Source organism: Accipiter gentilis, chromosome 19, assembly GCF_929443795.1.
Source record: "Accipiter gentilis chromosome 19, bAccGen1.1, whole genome shotgun sequence".
Taxonomy (NCBI): domain Eukaryota; kingdom Metazoa; phylum Chordata; class Aves; order Accipitriformes; family Accipitridae; genus Astur; species Astur gentilis.
Window position 1 is genome coordinate 9,309,790 of NC_064898.1, and position 27,440 is coordinate 9,337,229.

The window sequence follows — 27,440 nt, forward strand, 5'->3', positions numbered from 1 at the left end:
GTGGTTTTGGCCTGGCTTCCTCACAAAACCAAGCAAATCCAAGGGATTTTTACCCCCATGAATCAGAAGGCAGTGCCCCCCAACCCCCAATGCTTGTGAATTAAAGGATGTGTTGTAAAGCAAAGTTTAGAAGCAAACAAACAGTCAGTTCTGATTTTTCTCCTCATTTGTGAGGGGAGACAGACAGAAGAGACCCACCGATTTCATGTTTTTTACAGAGAACGGAAATGCTTTTAGAAAGCAAGTTACCTGTAAACTTTATTTGGACAAGGAAGTAAATAAATATTTAACTAGTTTTGATGCTTTGTGTGTTACTGCACAATAATTCATACTTACACTTGAATGTGCATCATTAACTGTTAAGTTCCATTTTACATCCAGAAATGCATTCAAAGGCTTGGAGAAAAAGGGAAGAAAAATCAATACAAACAAGGCATATCAGAAAGTGGTATAAAATAAGATTTATTTGCAAATCATTTGGACAATAAGGAAACAAGTATCTCTGAGCTGTGCATTTTGGGGATTACATGTCAGTTCCTTTGGCTTCCGAGATTTCCATTTGCATGCAATATGGGATACCTCTAGAATTCAAAAAGAACTTTCAAGTGTCCTTTTTTGCCTTGCTGTGCTAAATTCCTTCCACAGGCACACTATAGGAGAGTCAAAGTCTTTGTTATGAGAAGCTGTCACAGGAAACACACAACGAAACAACCTTGGCTTAGGAAGGAAACTGTTGCATGAGAGCTGTTTCACATTTGTTTAACACAGTGTTAAGCGCTTCAAGATTCCCACGTGGAGAAGTGCCTGGTGCTGGTCGTAAAAAAAGGAAATAAAAAAGAAAACAACCCCAAAACAAAACCCAAGAAAACCCCCAAACCCAAACACCAACATCTGCCCCTAAACCCCACAGCTATACCGAAACCTCAGATTTCTTTCCGATGTAAGAATGCACAGTACATCTGGTTATGACCTGAGTTCCCTCTCCTGGAAGCTAAAGAGCCATGTCTCACATTAAAAAAAAAAGTTCAAGATTTAGTAATAATTACTGCATATAAATGAACTCAGGACAAAGGCAATACAAAGTGAGAACTGATTTACCTTAGCGCCTGACTGTGGGAGGGTAACCTCTAAATTATGGTTGGAGTCACAGCAGTTGAAGAGGAAGACAACAGTATCTTCAGAACATTTCTTCAATTTATTTCCATCCTCCTCCCTGACCTCACTCTCTGTGTCTTTCAAAAAGCCAGGAAATTTCAACTCTGAAGTAGCATCTTGAATCAAATGAGATAGGAAGTGTATTCTGAAAACCCCATAGGCTTAAGGTCTGAGCAGAGCACATTAAGCATATCTTGGTTTAGGGGAAAGTCCAGAGGGAACACCAGGAAACAAAGTACTAGCTACTCAGAGAGGAAATCAAAGAATCTGAACTAGATCTATTTTCAGTACAGTTCTAGAAAATATTTTTTTTATAACAAAGGAACTGTTTTTTTTCCTTTTTATGAAGCTGAAAATAATCCCAATATTCGATACCGGAAAAATAGGGTTTTTTTCCTCTCTCCCATAAATACAATAATACAAGAAAAGATGTCTAGATATCATTGTCACCAGTTCAAATAAGGCATTAATGAATGCATTAGATCATTCAAATGTAAATAGACATATTTTTTACATAAATACACCCAAAATATTAAAATAACCTTAAAAGGGTAACAACTACTCTGTTGGTGACAGCCATTTCATTTAAATATTTAGGCAACAAAAACTGGAGAGAATAGTAGAGTCTTAAAGACATTATTTTATTTTGGTCTACTTTAGAAAGATTAAAACAAAATCCAACTGAAAGCTCTTCATCATCGGTCCACACACTATCCCACCATGGGGGTCTCCCTACCCCTTCTGGGGAAGCTAGTCCATCTTTATGGAATAAATATACTTGGTCATTTTACGTCAACCATTATCGAAATGATCCTGAGAGCAAGGCCCAGAATCTAGGAATCTCTTTAAGCTAAATGCCCTAACTAACATCAGACTGCCTCCTAAACAAGCTCATAACTGAAAAAGGGATAAAGATTTCAGAACAAGTCTTATGTTGACAAAGATTGCCATCTTCAATCCCAACTCAGCCATCTCCAGAGAACAGCAAGAATTTACTGTTACCTCCAGTGGTTATGCTCTCCCACTAGACAGCTCCAAGGCTTTACTCTCCTAAGTCATGTGTATCCCTGTATTTGTGGTGTAGCCAAACATAAATACAGTTGAGGTTTATTGACTTCTGATTTGGGCAACAGAGATGCACTGCAGCAATTAAACTGCAGGTGCCAACATTCTGTATTGGCCCCTAGATCTCATGGTTTTAACAGTACTTTTGCAAGACTATTTGCCACATTTCATTAAGATTCCAAAGTTTAGAAAATCCCTACCCTGAAAATCCACTATTTGCTGAGGAAGTATCGTATATACTGAGAACGTGAATTAGCTCTGAGCACACCATCTTTAATGGCAACACTTTAAAGAGACCCCATGCAGTCTTACAAGTTTTGTTCTCTTGCATATCCAGGTCTGAAACCTAGAAACGCCAGGGGTTTTCAGAAGAAGTCTTGTAGACATGATCCAGTTCTTGAACACCATTAGAGGTTTTGGCAGAAAAATGTCATATGAAATCTGTAATACACTTGCTAACATTTATAATCCAATGATCACTTATAAGAAGTATTATTGCATTTTAAGCATAAAAATATAGGAGGTTCTATAAAGAAAATTAAAATAGCATTAGTCTAATATTGATAGTCATATAAAATAACTCACAATTATGTAAGTTTCCATATTTAATTACACATTTAAAAATAAGTTATAAAAATAATTAAGCTTCTTTAAAACCCCTAAGATATTTTCTTTTAGGAGTTTTTACTCATATCTACTGATTGTCTAGCATCGGCAACAGCTTCTGGTACTCGAACAGTCATATCATCCATCGATTTCTTCAAGCAGATTTGGCAGCCTAAACGCGATCTGTAGGGAAATAGGACATTGTCATTAGTTCTAGCCAATCATATATCCAACAGCATTTACCCCCTTATGCCTCCAACGTTCAGCCATACCAAACACATTATGATCTAGGAACAGCCACTCTTGTGCCTGGTCTTAATCAAGACCCATAGTAAACTGCACACATCAATGCAAAGATACACATGGCAATAATCATGATTTACATTAAGTAACAGAGTTCAGTACGTTGGAAAGTTGTACAGCAAGTACTTCCTACTTGGTAAGACAACATATAATAAGGGTGACCCTTCCATTTTCAATGGGTCACTAACAGTTCAGTCAAGTGCAGGGAATGATGCTTGTTTTCAAAATAAACAACTCAAGATTGGGTCATTAAGCCAGAAAGGTAAGAGTGAAAAGACAAGAAACATAGAAAGGAGAAGGATAAAATACTCATGGCACCTGAGGAGATGCAATCTTTCATTTTTCTACCTATCGTTCAGCATGAAAAAATGTTGTATGTGAGCAATTAAAATCTGTAATACTACAACAAAATTCTGCAGATATCACAAGCCGCTTTTACTGCTGGGATATCATTAATTCAGTGTCCATGCTGTGGTACTTAAGTATAGAATACTTAAACATCAGCAAGGATGGGCAATGTTCTGTAGCACTAGTTGAATAATTTAATCAGTATAGGAACATAGGCAGAGATATTATAAAAAAATGGTAAAAAAAAATTAATATCTATACAGAGCTCTTTCAAGCATGTAGTGATCAACTGTTGCTAAAGCTCCCAATTCAGTACTATACTTGGAAGTAATACTTCTATGTAAATGACTGTATACATCAACTTCAAATTACTGGAACGTATGTATAAATACATACATTACCAGAAGATTTAATCTCATGAATATGCATCCCTAAGAATAGCTTTAGAAATGAAATCTATTAGAGATGTGATTTCTGATACTTATATGTAGGGGCATTGCCTATAAGGCTTAATTTTACTGAAGTGTCTGTTTTTCATTAAAGACCAATGCTAATTGCATATGTACTCTGTAGTGTGGCAATGGATTCACTTCATGTGAAATAGCACTGGCCTTTGTTTTGAGCCTGCTACACAGCAGTACAAAAAGAACCTAGGCAGCAGTAAATAACACTATGAGAAACAAACTACCTTCTATTCAAATTCTTCCACAGCATTTACAGTTTTACAGATATTTAACTAGATTCCCCCACCTCTTGAAGCTGAAGAGCCTTGGACCCCCAAAAAGATGATTTAGTCAATCCCTGCATGAAAGCCATTCCCCCTTTAACCACTTCCATGGGCCTTCCCTTTATTTCCTCTCGTTCTACTACCTTAACAAAAGGGAAAAAACAACAAAAGAGGAAGTTGGAGTTGCACAAATATAAAGCTATAGTGAATCCCCATTTTGTCATGTAATGGTATTTTCTGGTTTTCCACCCGTTTCTACCTAATATTGCCAATGTTCCATTTACCTTTTGAGTTGTTTTTTTTCTGTTGGGGGGGGGGGGGGGGGGTGTGTGTGTTTGTTTGGGTTTTTTTGTTTACACCAAACCTTAAGCTGGAAAGACACTACCTAGCTGACAGACTATTTCTAGTATGCAAAGTTACCACTGTTCTACCCACCTCCCCATATGCATTTATCTGCACCTTTTAACACCAAACGTCATTTCCTATCGCTCAATAGCACAAAATCTTTGTGCGTGTCTTCACTGACAGTTTTCGATTTTACCCCACTGTCCTGGTTTCAGCTGGGATAGAGTTAATTTTCTTTGTAGTAGCTGGTATAGCACTGTGTTTTGTATTTTGGATGAGAATTATGTTGATAACACGCTGATGTTTTAGTGTAAACACCGCTCCGCAACAACTATAAGTCAAGGTTTTTCAGCTTCTCACACCACCCCACCAGCAAGTAGCCTGGGGGGGGGGTACAAGAAGCTGGGAGGAGATACAACCAGGACAGCTGACCCAAACGGGCCAAAGGAATATTCCATACCATGTGATGTCATGCTCAGCATATAAACTGGGGGAAAGCTGGCTGGGTGTCACTGCTTGGGAACTGGCTCGGCATCGGTGTGCAGGCGGTGAGCAATTTCATTGCACATAACTTGTTTTGTATATTCTAATTCTTTTATCATTATTTTCCCTTCCTTTTCTGTCCTATTAAATTGTCTTTATCTCAACCCACGAATTTTGCTTTTTTTTCCCCTTCTGATTCTCTCCCCCACCCCACTGCAGGCAGGGAAGTAAGCAAACAGCTGTGTGGTGTTTAGCTGCCTGCCGGGTTAAACTATGACACACACTGAATAACATAGCAGTATACACAAACCTTACTCTTCATTTTCTTTTCCCAAGTCTTTCACAAATACGCTCACTACATAAAACCTAGCACTGATCACTTGTAGATCACACTGTTGATCACATACACTTACCAGACAGCCAAATACTTCTACCCTGTTCAAATGTGCGGGATTTTAAACCAATTACCAATCCTTTACAGGGCCTTTGCTCTTAACCCACTGCAACTCAAAACTTAGTAAAGGATTTCTGGACCTAAGTAAACTACATGAACTGTAAGATCTTTCCTCATGCTCAGTGACTTATCAGAAGAGCTCCCATATCTGTTACATCCCTCTACAAAAGCTCTGTTGAATTCTTTCCTTACCATTATGTAGTAGAAACTATAAAAAAACAACAGCCCATACACGCATGATTAATGCATCCAGTATGGAATCAGACTCACTGTTCTCCAGTTCCAATGATCTAATTTTAAAAGTTGTTGCTACCTTCCATTCCTTTGATGTGGAATCAGTTTTAACCCAACTAAGCCTTACAGACAGTAGTTCAGAAATGTCATACTGAATTCCTGTAGAATGCCTGGGTGAATGCTGCCTAGTCATTACCATTTGTTACTCCTCATTTTACTTATTTGCTGTAATACTACTTCAATGGACACATCAGTTTGAGACAGATACTGCAGGAAGACCTCTGCAAAGAAAACGTCCAGTGCATGGATATCCCATAACATCTCTAGAGATAACAATGCAAAAGAAACTTTGCTTTTATGTTATCTTTTTATATTTTAAGTGCACTTTCTACATCACCCATTGGCTCTTCATGCAGACAACCTTCCTGCTTCTGATAGGTTAGAAAAAAAAATATTTTTCTACTTCTTAGCAATCTGTTTCTCAGCTTATTTTTTTCTTCAGTATTCTTTTTAAACACTTAACTTGCCCGCATTTGCATCCCCCCTATCTCACTACTTTTAATAATCTCTACTGTTCTGCAGTTAAAGCAATTTTGTTTTAATCTAATTAGTCCCTCCTTTTAAAAAACATGAGCTTTCATGGCAGCTGCTAGCTGAAACTTTCCCAAATACAGAGAGTCACTGACAAGAAAAAGCTTTTATCCTTATGACAGAGCATAGCAGTACGTCTCCATTACACAAGTTTATATCAACACAGGAGACCAGGTAACCTATAGCAAATATTGGTCACTTAAAGCTCTGTCTTCCAGAAAAGTCAGCCTCCCACAACATGAAAGATCTCTGGCCATAGGAAGAACACATGATATTAGGAAAACCTGATAGAAGAAACAAGAGACTTCAGAGGGTCTAAAACTTAATTTGGCCTGAGGAACCTTGAGAGAAAACAGAAATATTTAAACAGAGTGCTCTGGCTTTCTACTGTTTTTCAGTTCTTCAGTAAAAACTCCTTGCATTAAACCTTTAATTAAAGATAGCCAAAGAAAAAAGTTTTTTATTAGATCATTGGCCTCCAGAACTATTTAGGAATTGGTTTGGCCCAGAGCCTAAAAGTTACGCTTACGAGAATTATGGTAGATAGTGAGAGTGAAGTAAATTTGCACTTAATAGGCTTATGATTTTTTCGAAATTGAAAATGTTTTTTTGGCAGATAGGAAAAAGGATAAAACAAAAGAAAATGAAACAAGTTTTGCATAGCTTGACTTCTTTGCCTTCACAGCCTCCTAGAAAAGTTAAGATTTGGCTGAAGTGAGAAGCATATCTCATGTAGAAACAATTAGTACAGGATTCGATTACTGGTATAAGGAGATAAACGAGTTAATTCAGAGTACTTCTTTGCAGAGACATAAAAAACGCTATGCTATACAGGCCAGGTATAAAGCCCTCTGACAATGGATAGATTCTCAAAAACTTCAACAAGCAGTTCCACTGAAGCATGAAGGAAAGGGCTTATGAAACTTTGTAAGGCATAGCTGCCTACCATTCACGTGGGTATGTTCTATGATATAGGCTACATGTACACCAGCAAGTACAGCAACCCACTAGGAATGGGTCTGTGATGAGAAAGTCACACCCTAATTACAAGGCATGTGATGGTGGAGGAGATATAGAACAGAGGGTTACTTTAGACTACCACTAGTCTAATCCTATGCACTGAAATGCCCATTAGCAGTCAGACCACACTTTAGGATTAGTTTCACCCAAAAGGGAATCTAGCTTCTGTGCACCAAGAGCACTCTGACATGAGTCAAAGCATAACAAGTGGGGAGACTGCCATGTGGGACACTGTTTATCCTAGAGAAGGCTTGGGGGGAGGATCTTATCAATGTACATAAATACCAGAGAGGTTGTAGAGTCTCCATCCTTGGAGATTCAAAAGCCGTCTGGACCTGGTCCTGGGCATCGGCTCTAGGTGGCCCTGCTTCAGCAGAGGGTTGGACCAGAGGACCTCAAGAGGTCCCCTCCAACCTCAACCCTTCTGCGATTCTGCAAAAAGAAGATCTGACCAAAACTAAAATACTAATGTAAACACGTTTATTAAATACATTAACTAGCTACAGACTAATGGAGACAGAAAACAGAAGGGAAGGGAAACAAGAACTAGAAAATTCACACACAACAGCAGTGGCAGTTTTTGTTGAAGGAACTGGGTTTTTGGTCATACTTCAATATCTGACACTTCTGCATCAGACACCTCTGAAGAACAAGTACTGACAACTACCACTCTTCAGTTACAAAAACAATACTGACATCTTTTTAATATGAATTCACATAAACAATATTTAAACTTGGCAGTCCCATTTCTGTAACAGAATCCAGCTATTCATTAAAAGCCAATTAAGACATTCTAAGAAAACTGGACTGCCCCATCTGCAAACCCTTCCTTCTATTCTTTGATATAGTGAAGTATTATGTTGCCTTACGTTTCTGTGAGGCCATATGCCAGGTCCAGCATGTCCATCTCTTCATCAGTAATTGCATCTAGTTTCTCAAATATGTGGTCTTCGAAGATTAAATGACAAGTTGAACAGGCGAGCGTTCCTTCACATGCACCTAAAGGAAAAAAAAAATAAAACAAATCAAGATAACAGAAAATCCAAGTTTCAAATTACAACAGAATTACAGCAGAATTTCACAAAAAATCCTTCATATAAGTTTGTCTCATACAAGAAGTATCTCTATTGATTAGTAAAATTGATGCTTCATATATTCCCATGTTCACATATCTACTCTGCATTCAACTGTCAATACCACTTCTACAGTTCCTACAAGATTTGAGATTTACTTGAATGGTGTAGTTAGTTAAAATACTTAACTAATTAATTCCCTTTCCACCATTTAAAGAAATAAAAGGTTTCTATTATAAGAATGAAAAAGCAGACAATGCTGTCAATCAACACTACTTAATTTATTTCCAAGGCTGATCCTTCTGCCCCTCACTTTCCCATGGTTTTGAGAAGCCTTCTTCAAGAAGTTCAACAGAAGACACCTGCTATACAAAAAATTCCTCAGAAGTACATGAAGGAGGGATTTTATACTTGGTATTTCTTCTCACTCAACAGAACATTAATTCACAGCAACAAAGGTAGTCAGGCTAGAGAGATGGTTTTCTTTGTGTTAAAAGAATACAACATATTACTAGGCAATCCAGCCCAAGCCAAGGATCTAATAATTTGCTAGGGTTCAACAGAGCAAGCATCAACTACATCTACCTGCTAGGTCATCACAGAACAGAAGAAGTTTGAACACTAACAAATTTGTCTCTGCCACTGTACAGGGCTGGCACTGAGTTCTCCACTTTGTTGAAGAAGAAACATGCAACTTCAAGAGGAGGAGAAAGCTGAACTCTTCATACTTGTGCAGAAATTGGGGATGAGGCACACAAACCCCCACCACTGATTTAAACTGATAGAAGCATAGCCAAGTTTCATTTATTTACTCATTTCCAGGGAAAGCAGAACCAAGAGTATTGTGACCACATCACCTTTGTACTCATATGGAAACAACGGGAAGCAAGGCTCCACTGCTATGGAAAGAATCAGATCATAAGAACCATACAGAAAGCACCGTGCTGTTACATGTAGTAATGGTATCAACAGCATATATTCAATGAGTATGACACTGTACTAGAAGACTTGCTTTTTTAAAATATATCACACCTTCAAGTACATACAAATGCATGTGAAAAAGTACAGTTTATTTAAAGTGCCAAATAATGTAAAATTTGTTGTATCAGCAGTTTAAGCATTTTAATGTTGGGGGAGGTGAGGGGAGAAGGGGGTGGGGGAAGAAAGAACACTGACCAGTCCATTTGAAGAGTGGAAGGTCCTTCTGCAACTGTAAAGCTAGCAGTAGCAAACAGATTGAGTGCAGCTGAATCATTCAACAGTTTTCTAAGTCTTTATACAATGATATTTCTATTATTACTGCACATGGGATGCCCCCTAGTGATAGGACTAAACAGGTAAGGTTTACATTTTACTTTTTTCCCCCCTCAGTACTTTTTCCTAAAAACAGAACATACATTTTTACATTATTTATACTGCATTATTTCTCTGCCCTAATATGACCTTTCATTAGAAAATGATTATTTAAATGGGACTAGCACATGTTATAATTAACAATTGTTACAGTAACTCCAAATTTTAGTTTGGCTTCTGTTCATTGACAGCATTATCTTTTTTCCACTTTACCATAATGCTTTAACATGGCTGCTATTTACACAAACTGAGAGACCATTTACTGTAGACTACAAGAAGACTAGCCATAAGCCTGTAAGACACATTTAATAAGCAATACATAAAGCTAGTTACTCCAAAGCATTACAATTTTTAAGAGACAATTCTCCTTCCCCTGATGTATGCAACTCTAGACATAACTGTTCTCAGACATAAGTCTGAGATTTAAAATCTTTGCAATAATTTTAATACTAGGAGTGAAACTTATTTACACTTAAATAAAACATACCTCAGATTTCAAACTGTGCTACACTAGCCTACTAATTTTTTCCTCCAATTGCTTCATGCTATGCATTCATTCATGCAAATTGTACTTCGTTTCCTGCTTTAGTTTGTACTATTAAATTCATGAAGCTCATGTTCACGTAAATATCTATCCTGAGGTATTTAATTGCCATTACCAAATACCACTGCTTTGCATGGGCAGAATCCTACAACTTCACTGCAACTAACTAACTACGGAAAGTGCAGGTTTGAAGGAAATTGGAGGTGTTGTAACTTCCTCCTATTCTGACTTTAAACAGAACTTGTACCTAGTTAGAATTTTGCTAGGACCTTGGTCTACTTCACCCCAGTCTTCCAATAAGAATCAAATTTTTTCCTCTTCCCTGCTAACTGACATGAATTTGATCGTTTCTTTCACTTAGCAGTCAAATACTACTGCAATTTGTGCCACAAAAAGCCTGATAATAAATTGAGACAATATGGCAATAAAGAAGTAACCAGACACTGTTAGAAATACACCAGTTTTGCCTCCAGAACCTTTCAGCACAGAAGAGTCTGCAGGTGGCATCTTTAAGATTCCACCTTAACAGCACTGTCCACATTCCACTCCTTTAACATTCAAGGAAGGCTCACCACAAACATTTTTTTTTTAGAACTTGACCCAAAATTTTTATGCACCCACAGGAAAAAAAAATGGGGAGAAAATCCAAATAGAGTACAGCTGGGTTTTACAAATAAATTAATAAATATTCATTTACAGTTGGACTCAATGATCTTAAGGGTCTTTTCCAACCTAAATGATTCCATGATTCTATAAATATTTATGAATGAACTGGTAAAAGAACATAATTTCTAGACACTGAATACAGTATTCAGTGAATCTACTTACCAAAACCATCTATGTCTAGATTATTATCAACAACAACATCCAGCAGTGAATCCCCAGGTTTTCCTTTGGCTGTTAGTTTGTCACCATCACGATTTATGAAATGAACAGTTATTTTATCTTCTGAGCTGAAAAAGAAAAGTATATAATGGAATTAAAGAAAGAATTCTAGATTTTTTTAGATCTTTAAAATTGATTGAACACTACTAAACCAGTAATCAGTATCAACTCTAAGAGCACAGAAACCTAAGTTACTGGCTTTTAAAAGCTGTAACAGGTACAGGCATTTACTGCTGTACGTTGAACAAAGGCCATGAAAAATAAGAAAAAACCTTGGTTTGTATTTTGTCACTAGAAGCTGTATAGGATCCTGATGCTTTGCCTTTCACCGAAGAGAGTCAGAGCCATTTTATTTTAGGCACAATACTTGTATTTTTATCAAAAAAAAAAAAGAGCTTATTTTAAATGCTTCTCTACATACCTTTCTGCAGACTCTTGCTTTGGATTTATGCAATTTTAATTGTTCTCATCATTATCATTTAAGGCCAATTTTAAATTTTCCCATTTCTGCTTAGAGTTTAAGACATTTTACTTTATTAGTTCCAAAATTTAATTCTCCTCTCCTCCCCAAAACAGAAATACTCCAAAAGCATTCTGCTTTTTTTGAGCACAGATTCTCCTAGGACTCCTAGGATTTCACCCTGTAAATATTAATTCTAGTGAAGTTCAAAGTTTTGACACTGGCTTCAAAAAAAGAAGGTTTTATGTTTTCCTACTTTGCTTTTCAGACAATTATGTTTATTTAATAGAAAATTCGTTTGCAGCCTGCATAAAAATTTCTTAAGACTAAAGCTTTTAATATGGGAAAAAATAGAGGGGGTTTATGTCCAATATGATGTTATTTCACATGCAAATTAAAGGAAAGCTTTTAATATACTAACAAATAAAATACAGTTTGTCTGTTTTTAAGCAGACTATTTTCTTTCTTATAGTGAGCAAAACAAGCAAAACTTGTTGGATTGACAGTGAAGAAACCTGCCAAGAGATGAGAGATACAAATAGAACAGCTGAAAGCTAATGCAAAAATCTATGTTTCAATGTGAAATCCATGTTTAAGAACAGCATGCTTAATATTACCTTTAATCTTTTTAGTAACTGTGAGCCTTGAGTGATCTATCCTATGGAAAGCATACAAGCTTGAAAATCAAGTCACCCCCTGGAAAACTAACCTGTATAGCTGAATATTAAAGCAAAAATTTGAAAGTGGTCATACTAAAACATCAGTGAACAGATTATTTTTTGAACTGGCTGTAAAAGGAAATGTGTTTTTAGCAGTCTGAGTCCTAGCTTGTTTTGAAAAACAACAAATGTTTGTTGCTCTAGACTTAATACACTTGCCACAAGTGTAAGCTCTGTTGGCAGCAGTACGCACCATGATTCATTATGATGTCGTGTTCAATTCTTGTCATATCATCCCTCAGTCCATTCTCTGGAAGGCAGCCACAAGCTACTATTAACTATAAATTCATTCCAAAATTATAATCAATAATGAAGGATTGACCTTGCTAATCTGCAGAATGCAACTGAAGCACAAACTATAATAAAATTCAGAAATCTTAAAGATATATCTTTACAAAAATGTAATTAATGTTGTACAGTCACCTATGATATCAAAGGACTACCTCCAGCAAATCGTTCTGTGGGAGTTCAAGTTACCACTCTGCTCTTCTTTTTGCTCCTCTGCTGTGCCAACCAAGGAAACAAGCACCTAGTTCTTAGATATACTAGTACAAAATTCACCACCTCCACTGGTAGTTTAAGACTGATGGGTTTAGATTGCATCTGCAAAGGTATAGATCCACATTCTGACAGCCAAAGTAAACCACTGACAGTGTAATTTTAAACTGCTTCAAAAAGCCCTTCCAGAGCTCACCAAAATACACTCTCATTTACTGAAATATTTCTGTCAATATGAGAAATGCAACCCTGACAGGAGACACAATGCAAGATGTACTTGCATTTATGGGCATCATCTGCCCAATGTATAGACATGACAAGTAGTAAATATTTGTTCAATATCCAAAACATACCCTTTCCTCTATTATAGGATGAGGAGATCACAAGTAACATGGATGAAACAGCAAGATATCTGGCCATCCATTCGATCACAGGAACTTTTGTAAAAGACAAGTCATCTTACTCCCAGTTTTCAAAACACACCTGAAACTGTCTTCACCTGCAATTACACTTTAACCTGGCATAACACCGCAGTGCCACAAGAAGAATGCTGCTGCCCTCCCTCCTTTGCATGTTCTACCTCCAGCACTCACACTGTCATGCAGTAAATTGGGTCTGGAAACAAAACTGACTGAAACCCAACCTTCACAGCTCAAAGGCCATATGAACGTCAGAACCAGTACTCTGGCAGATCTGCCCCTTATATGAAATTTACATCAGTTTAAAACAATTGTGTTACTGCAACTTTACGATGCAATAACACAATCTAAGCTTCACCACCATCTTAAACCGATCCCTTTCTAATAAGAACGTGGGTTTGGGTGATCCCCACTCCAAATCACCCTTCCATCATCCTTATACCAGTACTACTGCAAGTCAACTCATTTTGCTAATCTGGCTGAAAATCAACCATAAAAACAAAGCAGTCCCAGCTGAACCAGCAAGCAAAACTGACAGAAATGCCACTGCCCAGAACAAAAATGAGGAAACGGGAGTGGGATCCCCTTTTCAGTAGTAACAGTCTTACATTAGCTTCAGCCAGTTGTGGAACTGCACTGTGGCTGTGCATGCCTAACATGTACAGCATGCAGCAAGGGGACAAACCAAAGTACCACCACTAAGTCACTGAATTCTGTTAAAGATCACCATAGTAATTAATCTTTTCTATGGGACCTAATCCACCCTGGTTGATAACTGAAACTAAAATTTATTTGTTTGTAATAAAGTTAGAGACAGCCTTCTTAAGTCTTCCAGTAGAATCTGTTTTTCTGCTATTGCCATCTTTACCACTCTTCATACAGCCAAAATGATTAATTTAAAAAAAATCACTGAGGCTTTATTGTGCACAAGCCTGAGTGGTGAAAATACTTTCAGAAGTCTGTGTGCATAATAATCAGAACTAGTCAGACATCAAAGCACATACTGCACAGATATTTTCAATGACTGGGAGATACCATTATAAAAATAATAATAATCATACCTGCATGAAACAATATGTAGGCTTTATAAATGTTAAAAAACATGGCTTTTGTCTACCCAGACATTGTTTGTGTGAGGAAAAATAAAACAAACACCACCATACTGTGAACTAGTCACAGGCAATTAACATGAAACATGTGCCAGGTCTATGCAAGTATAAATAGCCTCAGGATTATCAGGAAGAACAAAACACATTTTGTGTAATCTGCATAAAGCCTAAATATCCCAATTCATGCTCAGATGAACCCTTTTCACCAGATGTAAAATACAATTAATTTCTTCATATAGCTACCACAGTACTATCAGCTTGGTTATCAAGTTTCACTAGGATACCCTAAATTAAGCCTACTGCAAATACACAGAAGAGCACCAGAGAACTGTAAATGCTGTTCGTTTGCCCTCCTATGCAAGAAAGAGTAAGTACCCTAAGAATCCTGACAGCTACCTCTTTCCCCTTAAAAGAAGTACGCTTTTGAATCTTCAGCTACTACTTCCAAGTTAAGAATCAGCTCCTACATTCCTCCAAACAAAACAAAGATAACAACTGTAGCCTGGTGTTGCACATGGCGAGACCCAGATCTTTTATTAAATGGTAAATCTAACAGCCCTAGCTAACTGCCTGAATAGTTTCATGAATGAAGCTATTATGCAGGCCTCAACTAAAATACAGAAGTTATAAATCTGAACTAATCTTTAAAACATGTAGTAATTATGTTGTGCACAAAAAAATATTGTACAGCTATCTAAACTGGTATAAAAGAATTCCAAGATAACTACTGTTCAACATGAAATGAAAAGGAAGAATAATGGATAAAAATGGATCAAAAGAATGAAATGGAAATGAAAACATAATGCCTGATGCGTCATTGAAACACTTGGGAACCTCTGTTCATAAGAATCACCTCAGCTGATGATTTTATATAGCTAGGTCTTCATCCTGTAGATACAAATACAGCTAATTTTACATATACAAACAATGATGTTATCTTTTTACTGGAATAATGCTGACTTATATGAAGTTCATGACCTGGGTCTCAAGTAATAGGATGTCCAGAAATGGTAAGGCTAGAGAAAATAACTGGTACATAAATGGAGAAAACACTAATATAGGAAAGAAATAAGGATTTTTTTTTTCTTCCCACTCAGTCAGGTTACAACATGGAGTATAAAAACAATACATCTGAAATACTTGTTTGCATGAGCTTTTTTGCTGGTATGCTTGCGCAATGAATGTGAATAAATTCCAATCTGTACTGTCTGTTTGTGAAAGACCTGAGGGATTACAGGCCTTACATTACTATTAGGTAAGGAAATGTTTTCCCTTTTTAATATTCTTTCTCCTTCCATTTTTACCTTATTCAATGATTTTAATAACTTTTAAAAACTTGACAATACTTTACAAAGACCATTTGATTTTTTGAATTAATAACTGCAAATCAGGGACCTCAAAATAACCGATCGCCAGGGCACACACTCAGTGGAGACTTATTTTTAAGGTACTCAGCAGGTTCACTCAGAGAAGAGATCTAAATGAGCAACTTGCCCATCTCATATGGGAGTCCTAGACTAAAGAGTTAGTTCGTCTCTCCATATTAAAATCATCTGCTGGAAAAAACTAAAAGAGCACCTACAGGGGAGTTTAAAGGCAAACTACTGAAACAGCTTTGATGGCAAGGGCACTACCCAACCCTCTGGAAACAGGCTAGGCTACGCCCCTGACGTTGGGCAGCTGATTGCGTGTCCTGTTCCAAGTCAAATAAACTTCTCCAGCAAGCAAGTGAATTAAGCTTTTAAAACTTCTGTATTTTAAATACTGAAAGTTAACTGTAGACTCTGACCTATCTTTGAATATACAAACTACAAGCCATAAGGCTATGCGTAAACAGTCTTTGACTACATGTACTAAGATGCAAATCTGTAGCTGTGGGCTGTGGAATATTAAATGTCTACAGATGTAACACATTTTGAAACACCTACTCATACATACTGGTGAGGAGAGGAGGGGTTCTGCACACTCAGATGCACGAGTGCTCTTCAGTGAAGAAAAACTATACCAAAGGCAGAAGAGACCTTCAGGTCTGCAGTACGGGGCTCTGCCTGATATGTGCTGTACTTATAGCACGAGCCTAGTCAGACTTTCACACATGCACAAACACACCAAAAAAAAAAAAAAAAAAAAAAAAAAAAAGGCAAGCGCTGCACTGCATGGAAAAGCACCAGTGATAAGGTCACTGGTTTGAACATCAGGAACCCTAGTTTAGCCTTCCACAACCGTATAGGCTCTTTCAACGGGGTGCCGGATGCCACAGGCCCCGCACCTCAACCCCGCCGCTGGCTCGGCGCGGTGCCTAACCCGGGCCGGCCCACAGGCACCTCGGCTTGCAGCCCCCGGCGCAGCCCCGCGGGACGCAGCTGTCCCCGGCCGACGAGCCGGGGACAGGCTTGGTGGCAGGTCCCACCGCAGGACGCTCCAGGCGTGGACGGCGAGAGCCGGGGCGAAGCGCGGCCGTGAGGGGGCCGAGGAGGAGGTCGGCACCTGCCCCGAGCGGGCCGGGACAGCGGCAGGGCCGGGACAGCGGCAGGGCCGGGACAGCGGCAGGGCCGGGACAGCGGGGGAAGGTCACGCAGCGCCGGCCCGGCCCGGCTCGGCCCGGCCGTCCTCGCCCGGGCGGCCCGCGCCACAGGCGGCCGCCGGCCCCGGGTGCCCTCGGCGCCGAGGCCCAGGCGGCGGCTCGGCGCTGCCGCGGCGCGCAAGGCGGCCGGCGCCGTGAAGGAGCCCGCCCGGCGCCTCACGGCTCCGGCCCTCTTACCTGAGCACCGCCCGGGCAGAGAGGCTGAGCAGCCGGGCCGTCCTCACGGCAGCGGCGGCGCTGCCGCAGCCCGGCCTCGTCCCGGCTGCCGGCGAGGCGGAGAAGAGCCAGCGGCGGGAGGAAGCGGCGGCGGCGGCCCGGAGGAGCCGGGCCGGCCCCGGGGCAGCCATGGCGGCAGCAGGACGGGAGCGCGGGGCCTCCGCGCCGGCACCGGGGAAGGGGCGGGGGCAAAGTCCCGGCGGTTACGCCTCTGGCGCGGGCTGCGGCGATTCTCGCAGCCGTCTACGCGGCGTACGTCCCACCCCTTTTTGGCGGCGGCGGCGGCGGCGAGCGGTGACCCCGCGACGGGAGGGGCGGAGTTACGCAAAGCGCGCAGCGATGCGCTGAGGGAAGGGCCCGGGCCTTACGGAAAAGGCGCAGGGCGCTGCTCGCCCCAGGGGTTGGCGGCGGGGAATGCCCCGCCGCCGCCGCCGCCGCCGTCGCCTTGCCGGCGGCTTCCCTCTTGCTCCCCTCAGACCGCACCGTAGGCCGGTGAACGCTCTCTGGTTCCGAAATCCAAGCCCTAGCGCTAGTCTCGCCGGGAAGGTGGTCCCGTGGAGCCCGACATGTGCGGTTGGGCTCAGCACTGCCTGGGCCCCGGCGGGGTCCCTGACACGCTGTGGGGGTGGCACCCAAGGAGCCGTCACCACATCCCAAATGCCCCTTTGGGAGGCCTGGCCTGTAAGGGACTGGGATCCTTGGCTCCAGGCAGTGCCAGGAGCCCTGCCCCAGCGAAGTGGAGCTGGCAGCTCAGGAGTCTCAGCTGTGGGCCAGGCTGTCCAGGTAGGACCACCGAGAAATTCCCAGTTCCTCATTAACTGTTTCTTATGACAGAGGATCAGCTTTTAAAACCCAGGCATCGGCAATGGGACGGCAGTGCTATTAGAGGTTTTAACAGGAGGTGAGCAGTTGTGGCAAACGGCTCAAATATCAGTATGCGCAGTAGGAAATTTTGACATTTCTTGAGCAATTACAGACTGCACGTGTAGACTTAATTTGGCTCTCTGCAATGTACACATTACCAGTTTTGATTAGCTGGTTGTGTAGATCCCCTTCAGTCTACCACACCCAGACTGGAGGGTGCTGAGTGAATGAGGAAGAAATGGAGCATTTACTTCAAAATAATTCTTTCAAACAGGAGTGGAAATAAATGGGGAAAAGGAGGAAATGTTGTCTACCTCTGATGCGCTTGAGGTAGCTAAGATTGTTTTGATGCCTTTTGATTTCAGGAGTGTGTTTTTGTTGCGTCAGAGTAAGAGCAAAGAGGGAGGTAACATTACACTATATAACTTAAACTGGTGTTTTTTCTTTAAGGACCTTTAAGAAGAGAAGGTTGTGCTGGAAACGTCAAGAGCCTCCAAACTGTCCGGCCATAAACCAAGTGACTTGAATGTGCTAGTTTTCTCTGCTTCAGGTATATAGCTTCTACCCTCTAAGTTAGACTCAGTGTCGTCAGAGGGATTCCCTTTACCCATTACAAATATGGCCAACATAAGATTTTACATAGTCTGAATGTTGTCTTTTAAGCTTTATTTCAATTACTGCTACGTCAGAGTAGCTTTTATAGCACCTACGCTGTATGAATCCTGTTCTACCAAACTTGTTTCATGTCATTATCCTTTACAATCCAGTATTCTTTCTATAAAAACAAATTTGCTGCTGTGCCCATCTAGATTTAGTATAGAATTTTAAAAGTGTTACAATTATCTAGATGCACAGTGTATCTCTACATTTCAGCTGACATGAGGCTGACCATTTTTTCTAGGCAATTTCCTTAAAAACTGTACCTGTCACAGAAACCGCAGCAACTTGACACAGGTTGTGACTGTGTAATACAGGCAGAATAGCTTTCAGTTGTTCTTTGATTACTAGCAAAATAATTATGTTTGTTCAAATATACCATTCATAAAGTAATAGTTTTTAAATATAACTGAAATCAATGCACTCAATATGTTTATTAAATCACATATTAATATAAATGCAGGTAACACGAATATATCATAGAGCAGTCACTGAAATAAATAATCTGAGGGCACGATCCTCAGTATCCCCTCACCCACGCTGAGTTCTTTTTTGTTAGGTTTCACTCTCTTGCAACACAAGAGAATGTGGCCACAAATAATACAGTTTATTTCAATATTGTCACTACAGCATACGGTCATATATACACACTCGTAACGTAAGGCAGTATATAGCTGCCTTACAACTTATAACTTTATGTGGACTTCTAATATTGTAAAGCCAACAGATCACATCAGACAATCTAGTCTGACTTTAACCAGAAGGCTGCTTGTCATAAATTAATGGTTAATGCAGGAAATAAGTCTGAAAGGGATCCTCTGGACCTTCTAATGTAAACCTTTGCTGTCACATGCAACTCAAGTAACTGAACATAGAAGTATTTAGCCCTTTCTTAAAGTTTTCTTGCTGGTATCAACTGCACTGTAAAACAGTCCCAAAATTTCACTCCTTGGAAGGTAGAAGGCCTAATAATTTATTAAATAAATAAATTAATTTATTAGTTTAATTCTTAATATAGGATTATTTATACTGATTTGTCCCTGGCCAGTGCTGCCAATGAGTTTAAAGAGTTCACACATCATTTGTTGTGCCCCCTCCAGCGCTTTTATTTTAGTCTCTGTTGTAGTATCCTTTCATAAGACAGGAAACTCTTACTATTCTCCTGATTATCGCACTGAGCCATTTGTGCATATGTTAGTTTGAATTCACCCTTGTTAAACATGGGTGACTAGTTAGTGCATTCACTGCAGGTCTTGTACAGTGTCTGTAATAGAAATGTGTGGTCCTGATACATCCTAAGACTGTATTTGATTTTTTTTCCATGTATGCATCAAATTAGTAGCCTCAAATAATTTTGTAATCAGTTAATAACCCAGATGTCCCTTGTTGTTTCTCATTAATGAAGCTGTCGTTAACAGCAAGAGTTCCTGGTTCCCCCAAACTGAACACAGTAAGCTGTTTGAACTTTGCTTCATCTGCTTTCATGTTGGATTTTCATTCATACACCATTTTAATGAAGAAGGTCATTTCCATTAACCAACTTTACCCCTGTGTTGGACACGTTCCATAGCTCTGTTCCGGCCCTCAGACTGTCATGGCGCTGAGCTCGTTACCCACTTGCAGAAATTTAGTTGGCAGAGTCCAAGGTCAGCTCCTTCGCTGATAAAAGCAGTTGTGAAAAAAGCTAGCAGCAAGGGCCTGCCTCTCCTTTCCCTTGAGGGCCACTTTTAAGCTGAGGCTTTGCACTGGCTCTTGCCTGTGCCACAGTGCAGCCATGCAGCAGCTCTGTTTGCACCGTCTCACATCTCTGCGAGTCTGGCCCTGGTCTGGACTCACTGACTTGGCATCCTGACTTGGCCTCAGACCTGCCTGGTCACTGCAGCCCTGCTGGATGACCACTGGACTCTGTCTGACCCTGAGCACTGTCTCTCAACCCAGTCTTGACCCTGGCTTGCCACTCTGCATCCTGAGTCCTTGCTGGTGAGGTGACTGCTTTCACCCACCTTGGTATTGTGCTTAGCTCCCGGCACACCTTCCTCTGCAGAGCAGCCAACTCTTGTTGCTCCCTAATACCCCCCACCCCCAAACACAGAACCCTCCTAATTCCTTCATAATTTCTATATCATGTATGCTTTTGGGCGGGCAAGCTTGAAGAAAATGGTGGAGCAAATTAGGTCAGGATACCTTAATGAAGTAAGAGTAGCAGAGTGAAATAAAAGGGAAAAGTTCTGAACAGTGTTTACCTAACATCTCTCTGAATCTCACCTTAGCTGTGTGCAAGTTTTTGTTGCTTGCCTCCATGGCATGCTCATTCTAATGGTAAACACTCTGTGAGAGGTGCTTCATCTTTCCCATGTATTCATATAGGTTCTTGCACATTGGGGAACAGATGTAATACAAACTTTTTTCTATAATTATGTTATCCAATTCTTTACTGTTTTTTAAGTTTATATTTGTAGGAGGCTAACAAACCACTAGGTGGCAAACCAGTTCACACAGTCTTCTGTCCTCGGCTTCACCATTGAGGCCATGGAGTGTAGTCCCATGGCAATTTATAGAAATCTGGGATGAAGTTGATACGGTCCTTCTCCTCCCTGCCTCTCCCTCCCTTTTTCTGTCCTAGTGTTCATGAGCCAGGTTTGGGGTGGATTCATACACGTGATCTATGCAAAAAATAACCTAGAAAAAAGAAAAATAAGGAAAGGAAAAAGAAGAAAGTAAGTGGTATCCAGCCATTTTGGTTCCATCAACCAGCCTACAGACCCCCTGTGCAAGACAAGAATACGCATTCTGGGAGAACAGCAGTCCCAGCTTCGATTGTTTTATGCTGCTGAGCAAAGGTACTGCATATTCTTCTATTTGGCATAAAATTCCAAGGTTCAGGATGATAAAAACTTTACATATGTATACCAATGATCAGCAGGTAATTTCTATAAGTTACTACAGAAGATCTCTCTGAGTCCTGGCTTTCTACCTACAAGAGACATGGCATGAATGCATATTTACAAAATGCAAATCCAGCTGTTCTAAAGAGATTTTTAAAATAACAAATCCACCAAGTAATCTGACTTCTGTGTGTGATTAGCTTTTCTGGTCATTATCAAAGTTCTGTGTGAACATGTGTTTTAACCTGGATTTTCTTGGAAGCAAAGTTGTGTCAAATTATCCCTTTCAGTTGAAATACTCAAGGAGATCCAGAGAAAGGAAAGGATCCATGGTCCATGTGGAGCCTTCCTTTTGTGATTGTCTCCTGTTAACCAGCATGGGAGCAGAACCATTGCATCCAAAGTCACTTCTCTAAGGTGGCCTGATTTGTGATATCCTAGGATTCCCCACTCTGGTTTTTGGCATCACTCTTTCAGTTCAGTCCTCTGGCTACAATTTGATTAGAAGAGTGCAAATAAGCCCTCTTAAAAAAAGACAGGAGAGCAGCAGGTCATGTTATTTCACCTTGGCAACCTTCATGTGACTGGGGGCAGGAGTGGTCATGTGAGTTGCTGACACAGGACATTTTCTACATATTTGTTCCTCCAAACTATGCCAGCTCTTCTGATTCTGAGACAGTGTAAATGACCAAGGTCTGTCTCTCCACCTGCCCCTCACAGTTCAGTATCGCAGACCTTGATCTAATTTTAAGCAAATTGAAATAAAATGTAGTCATTGATCATAGGAAGCTCCAACCAGTCAGAAACCCGCAGAGATTCAGTCTGTAGTTGAGAGTGGCAGACACAGGCGGGGCACTTGGTTGTTACCTTCAGCCCAGGAGCATAGGACTTGAGAGCAGTGAGATCTGAAATAACCCATGCTTGAAAGAAGGCAGAAATGTTTAAGGAGAGGTCATCAACCTATGAAGGATTTTTATTTGGGGACTTAAAATGGATTGTAAGCCTTTCTGTAAAAGGCAGGTAATCTGAGTACCATCAAAGTGTGTGTGTTGCTGCCAAGTGATTCTGCAGCTGAAGGGAAATTTTGGAACTTTGGCACTTTGATGGTGAGGATCTGGTAACTGTGGTGCAACAGGGCAGGAGGGTGTTTTGTTTGCAAGTGCTTTGTCTTTGCTGGTTTCACTATAGCATCTGAAATACAGCAGGAAACAGATAGAAATGTTTGGAGTTTTGTCAAAGAGGTGGAGCTCTGGAAATAAGCCAGAGCTTGGTGTTAGCCACTCAGAGAGGAAAGCTGAGGAGGTGGGTCCTCTCTTATGACAGGAGGGTGAATTACTGCCATGGAATTCTGCTAAAATGTAAATAATTCATTGCTTCAAAGCCATGGTTCTGTCATACATAAGAGACTGCAATATCTGTTTGAGAATTTGCATCTCTGAGTAGGGGATTTTAAAGTTAGGTGTCTGAAAGTCTTGATACTCTTTAATAGAAAGATGTGTGAGTTTTTCCACAGGAAAACTTTTCTTACTCTTCTGAATTTCTGAAATTCTTCTACTTCATGTTATGCATAACATTTCATAGCAACAGCTCCTTCCTATGATAAGTTGAAAAAGTGCATGGACAGTTTAATGTGGAATTTTCAAAACAAAGCAGAATTTGTCATCGCTGAGTTAGAGCCAGACTTCCATTGTGAATATTTGTCTCCATCAATAGGGGATCTTAAAGTGTGTTCAAAATACAACTGTAAAATGTCATGGAAGGGAAATCCACTGTGCAGGCTATTAAGTACAAAACCACCATGTCCAGCTCATGTCTGAAGTCCTTGATCTGCAAGTTGTTGGAACATGGGAATGTATTCTGGGTAAGTCAATGCTTGCTCCATTCTCACATTCTTTCCCAGGTGTCAGCTTTCACAGTTGCCGAGACAAAATACTGGGCTTGAGGGACCTTTGGTATAACACAAAATGGACTCTTCTTTGGTCTAACTCCTTCCTAATTTTCATGCATATAATAACACCCTGAAGTTGAAGTTGTGGAGTTCTTACTGGAGGAGAGGAGTTGAGGACCAAAATCCACCACACCTTCCGTGGTGAATTTGTGCTGGGGCAATCTTTTTCACTACTAGTGTCCCAACTCCTGATCAAGACAGTAATTAGAGTGTCCAATTAAACAAAAAAAGCCATTTTCCGATAGCACAAGATTTGTGTTGACAATGAATTACAGCCTGATATCCACTCCTTTTGCCTACTGGTGCCCACTTTTCTTCTCTGGATGATGCTGTTATGAATTATCAGTAACACATTTTTACTCTCTTCCCAGGAGTCTTTACAATTGTTTTTTAAGAACACATGCAAGAAAGTGTAAGCAAAATCTCTCCGTTAAGCAAGGATGTTGATTGCTGTACATGCTGCAAGTCCTGCTGTCCTGTCAGTAGCAAGTGGAGTGACTGATGTATAAGGTCCTGCATGCTGGTCTTCACTACCTTTGAAAAATACATCTTCATATAGCCCTCTAGGAAAGAATGCATTTACTTTTAGTGGTAGCCTATTGGTTTGTAATGAGAAGCAGCTCAATTACAGGAGTATAAGATACTTAGGGAAAGTGTGATGCACAGAGGTAGTGTACTAAGGCAGAAGGTTTGTGTGTCCACCAGGAGGCATAGCAAGCTAGGGCTCCGTCTTGCATACAGCCCTGAACATAACTGCACGTACCAGCAGTGAAGGGAGGCTAAAGCTTTAATCAGATTTTTACATCCGGAAGTAGGAAATTAAGAGATTTCTGGAATAAAAATTGAAATGTGGAGAACAGGCAAGAAGGTGAAGAAATAAAAGGCATATATGTCAAAATGTTCTCTGGTCAAAGGCTGTTATTTCAAATAAATTTTGTTGCTGTCATTCACAGTCATTGGAAGTCATAATTGATATGACTGAAAATAAAAATGCTAATCAGTGTATAAAGCAATGCTGGGACTCAGCTTCTTAAGGTATACATCAGCAGTTGTGTAAGAGGCCAAATTACATACTTCCATGTACACGTGGAGGACAGAGTTTTGATGCAGCAAATATTTATGCATGTGAATGATCATATCTGTTATGTCTTAAAAATATAAAAAAGATTACAAAACCATCCAGAGGCTTACCAGTAAGTAGTAGCACATTTGGGACTCCCTGGGAATCCAGGTTGTAATAAGGTTATCAATTATGCTTCTGCTCTGACAGTGTAACTGGAGTTAGAAACAATGATCCTTCTCTCTGACACCCTAGGAACATGTATATCACATCATAAATGTGAACAATGGTGTTTTCAATGCTGCTAAATTTTGTAATTTTTAAAGTATTGTAATCAAAGCCTTCTTTTCTGTCATTTCAAAATCAGGTAATTGGCTAGGAATTGGAAATCTAAAACCAAGCAAACAGAAAGTTCTCTTCCCAGGCTTGAAGAGAAACCTGAATATAAGAGCAAGGAGAGGAAATAAAAAGAACCCTGAACTATTCTTAAGGCCTCATGAGCTGTTGTTTGTTTTTTTTTAATGCCAGTCTCATGACTTTCTGGGAACTGATTTATTGAAAGCCTTGGTTTGGCAATTCTGTGCTTGGCTAGCTTGGGCTTGACCCAAGTCCCCTTTTTTCTTGGCAGCAGTTAAAACAGTTGAGATGTAGCCTATGCTCCTTTGTAATCCAAGATTGCTGTGTGCAGTCAAGAACCCTTAAACATGGGAAATGAACAAAGTGACCCAAAGCTGTGGGACCCGGCTGGCAGTGTGGGCTGTGGGCCTGAGGTGAGGAGCCAAGGGCCTGCTCCGCTTCCCTGGGACCTATGTGGGTTTAGTGCAGCTGACACACTCCGACTGGTGTAGAAATTCTGTTTTACTTTTGAATTGTGCTAGTTTAGCTGGCAATAATCCAACTGCTGAAAACTCACTTGCATAGAGATAACTCGTCTGATATTTCCAGTTCTTCAGCATTTACACGAGCTGCTGCTGCACAACAAACAGACACAGCATGCGGCCATCTCCTACAGCAGGTCACGTCCTGCTGGAACAGTGCAGTAGCAGCGCCAGGCATTTTCGTGACTGTTCAGCAATCTCAGCAGTAAGGCAGCAATAAAACAATGCTTCCAATGTATTGCACTGGCTTTGCCTGTTGGCTCTTATTTCAAGGCAGAGCACTCTGCTGGCACATATACATCATATAGTAGGTTTCTCTTGCACTGCTCCTAGGGCTCTTAGCCAAACTGCTGGCACAAGTTTGGAGTTAGTAACCCATAGCAGTACCACTGTCGTTCCAAAGTGCTGAGGTAGTGCTCTACCCTATTACTTTTTTATACACTTCTGTTTTCTATATAGAAACAAAGGTAACAGAATCATGGAGCTCTGAAGCCTTAAAACAGGGCAAATTCTTTGTTTTAAACTGGCACAGCTGTGAAGTTAGCAGAGTCCTGCTGCATTACACCAGCACAGAGCTGGGCTAACCATTACGATGCAGAGGCCTGTGCAAAGACAAATAAAGCAATGTCTAGCTCCAGTTTTTATGCCCTATGTGATTAAGCATGATGCTTCTTCTAGTAATCTTAAAAGCAAATGTTTTTAAAAGTTTCTTTTTAACATCCTGGTCTTGCTGACTGGCCTGCAGTTGGGATTTCAGGACTGGTGTTTGTGCACTTGACAGCTTTTATCTGTAGACTGGTGTCTTACTAAGGTAGAAGAAACTTGAACTATTCAGTTACATAATGGACACGAAAATGCTTTTCCAGAAATTACCATTTGTTTATCAAGGGAGGGTGGGGGGCTGTGGGCTGTTTCCTGAGCCACCATTGTTGCAGTCATTGCAGACCTGCTTGTGTCTTTGCCATTTGCTAGCTGGGACATCCAATTAACTAGACTGAACTTGTTTCTTTTTGTATCTCTCCATCCTGGGTTAATAGTTTAAAGGGTGTGTATGAAAGACTGAAGTTTCTGGCACTGCAAACTTATGAATAGTTTTATTCAAAAGACTAGTCTCACTGCATGAAAAACCAAGATGTCATCACACAACAGCTAAAGCAAAAATGCTTGGATTTTTATCACAAAACGCTCAAATTTTACCCAAGCAAAAATACTTCAATTCAAACACAAGGTCACAGAGTTCCATGCTTTTATTTGAGTATATTACATTTTGATAGAAGTACAACAGAAGTTAGCAGTTATAACAGCACCCCCCTCTACACCGGAGCATAGCCTGTGTCAAGGTATGCCTGTCCGTCATGCAGATGTCAGCCTCTCAAGCAGCCCGTGTGACACCTGCAGAAATGCTCACGGGCAGCCCATGGGCATCCTGTCTCTATACCGATGCAGCGTGGTGCCCAGAACGGAGCCCTACGTACTGTGAACCAGTCTCTGAGGTGTGCTTGCTTGCTTTCAGATCCCCATGCGCTAGCAGGTGTCTTGATGTTGCACAGCTGGGTTTATGCCTGACAGTGCATCTATTCTAGAGGAAGAGTGTGGAGCACCCCTCAAAGGGCAGCTGAGATACACCCACTCAGACCAGATATGAAACCAGAATTACCCACAACCTTCTCTGCAGTATCAATGTCTCAAGTGCATCTGGGAGAAATCCTGTGTTCTCTTCCCAGATTTTTGCTAGAGTTCTGACACCTTGTGTAAAGAAGTATAATGGTCCCAGCTTAATTTGGGGTAAACAGTATCTTGTAATCTATCTTTGCTGGACTTGCAGAATTATCTTTCTTGTCCTATAGATTTGTTAGCGGCTTTGCCTACTGTGTAGGAAAAATACCAGTCCAGTGGTTCAGATTTCAGTGAATCTGGAAAAATTTAGATCACCAGTTCTGCAAACTAAAATGCATAT

General features: G+C 40.5%; 1 protein-coding gene across 4 annotated transcripts; it reads right to left on the reverse strand.

The window, feature by feature from the left end:
• Positions 1 to 438: 438 nt before the first annotated feature.
• FDX1 (ferredoxin 1) lies at positions 439 to 17,433 on the reverse strand. Of its 4 annotated transcripts, none has more exons than XR_007508810.1 (5): positions 17,153 to 17,433; positions 11,130 to 11,254; positions 8,201 to 8,330; positions 7,617 to 7,788; positions 2,915 to 3,009 (listed from the first exon to the last, which is right to left on the reverse strand). XR_007508810.1 is itself a non-coding variant. In XM_049822853.1 (4 exons), the coding sequence occupies exons 1-4, from the start codon at positions 17,320 to 17,322 to the stop codon at positions 2,895 to 2,897; spliced, it is 540 nt and encodes a 179-aa protein (XP_049678810.1). In that variant the 5' UTR covers positions 17,323 to 17,422; the 3' UTR covers positions 439 to 2,894. The 4 variants fall into 4 exon arrangements, 1 of the variants encoding a protein (XP_049678810.1); XR_007508811.1 differs by having other exon boundaries at positions 7,617 to 7,778; positions 17,153 to 17,431; XR_007508812.1 differs by having other exon boundaries at positions 7,617 to 7,763; positions 17,153 to 17,430.
• Positions 17,434 to 27,440: the final 10,007 nt, after the last annotated feature.

Coding starts and splice junctions, on each gene's coding strand:
- FDX1 (XM_049822853.1), bottom strand. CDS start 17,322: ATGGCTGCCCCGGGGCCGGCCCGGCTCCTCCGGGCCGCCGCCGCCGCT. Junction 11,255..17,152: donor TCTGCCCGGGCGGTGCTCAG/GTAAGAGGGCCG, acceptor TTTCTTTTTCAG/CTCAGAAGATAAAATAACTG. Junction 3,010..8,200: donor GCATATGGCCTCACAGAAAC/GTAAGGCAACAT, acceptor ATTTCCCTACAG/ATCGCGTTTAGGCTGCCAAA.